Source organism: Acanthisitta chloris, unplaced genomic scaffold (genome assembly GCF_000695815.1).
Source record: "Acanthisitta chloris isolate BGI_N310 unplaced genomic scaffold, ASM69581v1 scaffold11592, whole genome shotgun sequence".
NCBI classification, from domain to species: Eukaryota; Metazoa; Chordata; class Aves; order Passeriformes; family Acanthisittidae; genus Acanthisitta; species Acanthisitta chloris.
Window position 1 is genome coordinate 1 of NW_008661091.1, and position 5,859 is coordinate 5,859.

Below are 5,859 nucleotides of genomic sequence, written 5' to 3' on the forward strand. Positions count from 1 at the left end.
GCTGGTCCCGGCGGTGATGGCACCTGGTGTTGCTTATCTGTGGATTTCTTTGGTAGTGGATTCCTGTTACCAAGCTTGGTCGCCTGGTTAAGGATATGAAGATTAAGTCTTTGGAGGAGATTTATCTTTTCTCGCTTCCCATCAAGGTGAGTGGCTATGAGTATGGAAACGATGCTGGAGCAACTCTGTCATGGAGCCAGGCTGGGAGAGCTAGGGGTGCTCACCTAGAGAAGAGAAGCTCCACAGAGATACATTAGAGCCCCTTCCAGTGCCTAAAGGGCATCCAAGAGATCTGCATAGGGTCTTGGGAAAAGGCATGGAGTGATGGGACAAGGGGGAAGGGCTTCACACTGCTAGAGGGCAGGATAGATCGGAGATTGGAAAGGAATTCCTCACTATGAGGGTGCTGAGGCACTAGCACAGGTTGCCCAAAGAAGCTATGGCTGCCCCAGTCCTGGAAGTGTTCCAGGCCAGGTTGAATGGGACTTGGAGCAACCTGGGTTGGTGGAAGGAAAAACCTGGATGGTGTTTAAGGTTCTTCCAACCCAACCCAAGCTCTTCTGGAATTCTAGGCCTGTGTGTAATGAGTGCCTGACTGTTGCAGGAGTCAGAGATTATCGACTTCTTCCTGGGCTCTTCCCTGAAGGATGAGGTGCTGAAGATCATGCCTGTGCAGAAGCAAACTCGTGCAGGGCAGCGCACCAGGTTCAAGGTACTTCTGTTCTCCCACCAAAACCTTCTCCATGTGTATCCTTAGCATCATTTCAATCACTCCAATCCCTTTTCCTGTGACACCTACTAAGTACTGTGCTACAAGGACCATGTTCAAGGCCAGGTTGGGTAAAGCCTTGAGCAACCTACTCTGGTGGGAGGTGTCCCTGCCCAGGGCAGGGGATTGGGACTGAATGATCTCTAAGGGCCATTCCAGCCCATAAAGTTCTATGACTAGCAACTTACTAAGTGTACTAAGATCTTAGTGATATGTTCAGGTGTTACCTGAATCATCACTGCCCCAAAAGTCATCCTGAGTGACCCTTGGAGGTTCCTTCAGCCAAACTACTTCGGGTCTACAAAGTTGCACTTTGCATAGTGTTGGGTTTTTTGAGGAGTTTTGGGGATAAAAAGGGAAGGGTATTGGGAAATCATTGTGATTTGTGATCAGTGTGGGGCTGCATAAGGAATTTGGATCCTAGTTGTTGAACCTTGGCTTGTTTTAAGGAGCTCTGAGGGAAAAACAGGTTTCAGTTCCCTGCTGAGCACCTACCATGGATTACCTTTGTGAGAGATCTCCATGGATTGTCTTCTTGCTCAGAAGCTCCTGCTCATTTGCTGTGAAACCTTTTTTCCTCCACAGGCATTTGTGGCCATTGGGGACTACAATGGCCACGTGGGGCTGGGGGTGAAGTGCTCCAAGGAGGTGGCCACGGCCATCCGTGGTGCCATCATCCTGGCCAAGCTGTCCATCGTGCCTGTGCGCCGTGGATACTGGGGCAACAAGATCGGGAAGCCACACACAGTGCCCTGCAAGGTGAGCCTCGAGGACAGTCCTGGGTGGCCAGTTGGGGCTCTCACTAGCGTTCCCCAGTGTCCTGTGGAACATCTTCATTGATGATCTAAATGTGGGGGTTGAGTGAACCTCAGGACGTTTTTAGAGGACACTAAGTTGAGTGGGACTGGATCTGCCTGAGGGTAGGAAAGTTCTATAGAGTGGCCTGGACTGACTCCATCAGTGGGCTGAGGACAGCTGCGTGCATGAGACTCAATAAGGCTTAGTGTTGGTCCTGCCCTTGGGCCACCACAGCCCTGTGCAGATCTAGGCTGGGGGAGGAGTGGGGAGAGAAATGTTTGGCATGAAGGGCCTTGGCAGTGCTGGTAGCAGCAGATCAGTGAGAGCCAACAGTGTGCACAAGTGGCCAAGAAGGCCAAGGGCATCTTGGCCTGGCTCAAGAGCAGTGTGGCAGCAGGACTAGGGCAGTGACCACTGGGGAGGTCACGCTTCAGTGCTGTGCTCAGCTTTGGGTACTCACTGCAAAAAGGCCATTGAGGCACTGGAGTGAGTCCAGCCAAGGACAATGAGGGCAGGAAAGGGCTGGAGCATATGGGGAAGGGCTGAGGGAGTTGGGCTTGGTTAGCCTGGAGAAGAGGCTCAGGAGTGACCTCATGGCTCTCTGTGATTCCCTGACAGGGGTTGGAGAGAGATGTGGGATGTCTCTCCTGCCATGGCTGCAGGGAGAGGACTAGAAGGAATGGCCTGAGCTGAGACAGGGCAGAGTCAGAGATGTTAGGAGAAATTTCTTCCCTGTTAAGGGTGTTCAGGCACTGGAATAGGAAATTGGCCATGGAGGTGGTGAAGTCACCATCCCAGGAAATGTTTAAGAGGCATCTGGAGCTGAAGGATATGGTTTATGGTTTAGGGGTAATAGCAATGACAGGTTAATGGTGGGACTCTGAGCTTAAGAGGTCTCCTCCAACCTTGATGCCTCTGTGAGGTGGCTGTGCCATGAGCTGTGTGGGAGCTGTGCCTCATGGTGTTCCTGCAGGTGACAGGTCGCTGTGGCTCTGTCCTGGTCCTGGTGCGGCTGATCCCAGCTCCGCGTGGCACAGGGATCGTCTCTGCCCCTGTGCCCAAGAAGCTGCTAATGATGGCTGGGATTGATGACTGCTACACGTCGGCACGAGGCTGCACTGCCACCCTGGGCAACTTCGGTCAGTCTGGGGTGGGGTTTCGGGCATTTGGGGCACTCACAGGAGGGTAAAATCCGTAGGTGGGTCCTGCCCCAGGTGCTCCTGGAGCTGTGGAAGAGTTAGTGGTGGGTTGACCTAAAGCATCTCCCAATCTGCGCCATTGCACTGTGCTGTAGTGCAATTGTCGTAACTGGAGAGAGAGAAACTGAGTTGTGTGTTCAGCAGAGAGACCGTGCTGTGGGCTCCCTGCTCCTTGCACAATTCCACATTTCTGGAGCTGTGAGATCATCTGGGAGCTGTGGGATGATTGTGGAGGTGTGGGAGCTGTTCTGCAACACCGATGTGACTTCTCTCCACAGCCAAAGCCACCTTTGATGCCATCTCCAAGACCTACAGCTACTTGACTCCTGACCTCTGGAAAGAGACTGTCTTCACCAAGTCTCCTTACCAGGTAACAGCAATTTCCAGCCCAAATCCTGCCCCTGAAATGCAGAGTTTTGTACCCATAGAACTGTAAGTTTATAATGAGATATATGATAATCTCAGTCTGAGCCAACTGCCAGCAAAGTGCAATTTTAAGCACCTTGGGCTTGAGTAATAACTGAGAATGGAATTTCATGGACAGAGAAAAGCTTTGGAATATTAACCAGAAATAATTTGAGCTCCCCCAGCCCTGGTGCAAGGCTGTAAGGGATGGGGAGTGGTGCTGAGGGACCTGGGGGTGGTTTAAGGAAATGAACTGCTGTTTCTATGCATTTTTTTCTTGCAGGAGTTCACAGATCATCTGGCGAAGACTCACACGAGGGTGTCGGTTCAGAGGACACAGGCAGCTGCTGTGGCCACCACCTGAGAGGGTTCTGTGCAGGAATAAAGTGTTCAGTGAACCAGGAACTGTGTTTGGTGTAATGGGGGGGTCAGTATGGGGCTTAAATCATGGAGTCATAGAATGGTTTGGGTTGGAAGGACCTTAAAGACAATCTCATCCGACCCCCTGCCATGGGTAGGGTCACCTTCCACTAGCCCAGGTTGCTCCAAGCCCTATCCAACCTGGTCCCCAAACTGGGAAATTCTCAGCCAGAGCAGCCCAGACTGTTTCTGGTGGCTCATGGAATAGGGGGAGAGGTCCAGAGGGAAATCCCCATTGTGGTTCCTGGGTTTTAAGGGCTTTAGAAAGCTCCTCAAAGAACAAGTCCAGACGCCAAATAGGTATGTTTGGGCTGCACATTTATTGTGGAGGCAAACAGCACCAGAGCTCAGAGATGCAGCATGCACCTGGATCCCAGCACCATGGGCAGGTGGAGCCATTCCCACCTACTCCTTGGCTTGTGCTGCTTTCCTCTCCTCCATCATCCTGTGCTTCTGCTTCATCAGGCATGTCCTGGCATTGCCATGGTAACCAAGATCCCCATCTAAGAGAAAGGAAATATCTGAGGAGTTGGCCTCAGCAACTCAAAGGAACTAAGTCTGTTCCATGGGAAGTCTGGGATGTGGTTTGAGACCCTTTTTCCTGGCCTTGAGACCTCTTCTCTGGCCTTGAAACCCTTTTCCTTGCCTCTGAGACCCTTTCCTTGAGTTTGAGACCTTTTTCTGGCTTTAAGCTCCCTCCCTTTCCTGGCTTTGAGTCCCCTTTCCTGGCTTTTAGACCCACTGCCATACTCACATCTGTCCTGGTATGCCTTGGTGACCTGTGCCAGCAGCTCCATCTCCTTGGCACAGTTCTGGAACTGGTTGGGCCCTTCTCTGTGTTGGCAGGCCCCCAGCCTTTCCCGGACTATTTCCACAATCTCCTGGTCAACCATCCTACAGCAAACATCATGGTGACTACTATAACAGCCAAGAAATGACAGCAAAGCTGAACCAGGGGGTGAGGAGACCCAGTTTGATAGGATCCCACCCTGGGACAGCAGCGCTGAGGTGGGTGATGTGAAACGCTGTGGGTTCAACCCAACCACTGCAGGTGCCAGGGCTGAATGCTCAGAGCTGGGACAGCTCAGGGACAGCCATACCTGGGGACAACCTTACCGGTCCCTCCTCCACTGGGCCTCAGCCTCGTAGAAGCACAGGTAGTCACCCTCGAGGCACTCGCTCAAGTCAGGCACACGCCGGAACTTCTGGTGGTAATAGTAGGTCTTGTTCTTTGCTTGCTGCCTTTCAATCCACTCTGCAGGGACAGTCCTGTCACAGCTCCGGCCCCAGCACTCTCACCCCTTGCTGCTCAGGCCTAGTGCCACCTCCCTAGGCACCACAACAGCAGCAGGTCTACGTCTGTACCCAGCTCGGTGTTCCCTGTGCCCGCCTGTGTCTCTGTCCCTCTGTCTGTGTCCCATGTCCCTGTCCCTCTATCCATCCTGTGTCTCATGTGTCTCTGTCCCATGCTGCCATGTCTCTTCCTCTTTCCATGCTATGTGTCTGTGCCCATGCTGTGTCCCATGTCCCTCTGTCTGTCCCTCTATCCATCTCGTGTCTCATGTGTCTGTGTCCCGTGTCACCATGTCTGTCCCTCTTTCCATGCTCTCATGTCCTTGTGTCCCCTGTCCCTTCGCCCAGGCCGTGTTATATTACTTGCACCCCGCGTCCCCATGCCCTTGCGTGTTCCCTCTCCCGTGTCCCCATGCCCCAGGCAGCGCGGTGGGGTGGTGGCGCCTTCCTCCCGCTCGTACCTCGCACGAAGGTGACGGGCGCGTCGATGACATAGTCGAAGGCGGTCTGCAGGAAGGTGACGGGGTTGGGGACGCTGGTGGTCCTGTCGGCAGCAGGGGTGCGGCTCGGGGGCACCTTGTACGCCTCCCAGTCGTGATCCTCGGGCATGATGGCGGCAAGGCAAGATGGCGGCGGGGCGGGGCGCGCGGCTCGGTTCCGTGTCCCGCGGCCCCTCCACCCCCCTCGCGGCTCCCACAGCACGCCCAGACCCCCGAAAGGTGTAGTCCATGCCCCTCACAGTGCTTTATGTCCCCCTCAGAGCGCATCCAGCCCCCCGGGGGCTGCAGGCCATGTCCCTCAGGGTCTCTCACGGCCCCGAGGCACAGCCGCGCGGGGCATGGTGGGAGATGGAGTCCGTGTCCCTCACGGTGACTCGCGGTCCCGCGGCACATCCGGACCCGTCACGGTCCCTCTGGTCCCTCACAGCGCATCTAGACCCCCGGGAGGTGTAGTCCCCGGCCCCTCATGGCTCCC

At 54.4% G+C, this 5,859-nt stretch overlaps 3 protein-coding genes across 3 annotated transcripts in view; 2 read left to right on the forward strand and 1 right to left on the reverse strand.

The window, feature by feature from the left end:
• Nucleotides 1-60: 60 nt before the first annotated feature.
• On the forward strand, nucleotides 61-3,576 carry RPS2 (ribosomal protein S2). The gene is made up of 6 exons (XM_009070097.1): nucleotides 61-146; nucleotides 605-712; nucleotides 1,355-1,528; nucleotides 2,541-2,706; nucleotides 3,045-3,136; nucleotides 3,455-3,576. The coding sequence occupies exons 1-6, from the start codon at nucleotides 96-98 to the stop codon at nucleotides 3,533-3,535; spliced, it is 672 nt and encodes a 223-aa protein (XP_009068345.1). The 5' UTR covers nucleotides 61-95; the 3' UTR covers nucleotides 3,536-3,576.
• A 420-nt stretch (nucleotides 3,577-3,996) lies between these two features.
• Nucleotides 3,997-5,493, reverse strand: NDUFB10 (NADH dehydrogenase (ubiquinone) 1 beta subcomplex, 10, 22kDa). Its single transcript, XM_009070098.1, has 4 exons — nucleotides 5,346-5,493; nucleotides 4,708-4,846; nucleotides 4,346-4,485; nucleotides 3,997-4,094 (listed from the first exon to the last, which is right to left on the reverse strand). Exons 1-4 carry the CDS (start codon nucleotides 5,491-5,493, stop codon nucleotides 3,997-3,999), a joined length of 525 nt encoding a protein of 174 aa, XP_009068346.1.
• Nucleotide 5,494: 1 nt separating this feature from the next.
• Nucleotides 5,495-5,859, forward strand: part of RPL3L (ribosomal protein L3-like) — a 12,414-nt gene continuing 12,049 nt past the window's right edge. The window contains exon 1 of the mRNA XM_009070099.1: nucleotides 5,495-5,505. Within this exon, the coding sequence (XP_009068347.1) occupies nucleotides 5,495-5,505 (11 nt within the window). The remainder of the gene's footprint in view (nucleotides 5,506-5,859) is intronic.

Excerpts from the sequence above, each read along its gene's own strand:
- NDUFB10 (XM_009070098.1), bottom strand. The coding sequence starts at position 5,493 with ATGCCCGAGGATCACGACTGGGAGGCGTACAAGGTGCCCCCGAGCCGC. Across the intron at positions 4,847-5,345 it reads GCCCGTCACCTTCGTGCGAG|AGTGGATTGAAAGGCAGCAA; the intron begins GTACGAGCGGGA and ends CTGTCCCTGCAG. Across the intron at positions 4,486-4,707 it reads GCCCAGTGGAGGAGGGACCG|GATGGTTGACCAGGAGATTG; the intron begins GTAAGGTTGTCC and ends TGTTTGCTGTAG.
- RPS2 (XM_009070097.1), top strand. The coding sequence starts at position 96 with ATGAAGATTAAGTCTTTGGAGGAGATTTATCTTTTCTCGCTTCCCATC. Across the intron at positions 1,529-2,540 it reads CACACACAGTGCCCTGCAAG|GTGACAGGTCGCTGTGGCTC; the intron begins GTGAGCCTCGAG and ends GTGTTCCTGCAG. Across the intron at positions 2,707-3,044 it reads TGCCACCCTGGGCAACTTCG|CCAAAGCCACCTTTGATGCC; the intron begins GTCAGTCTGGGG and ends TTCTCTCCACAG.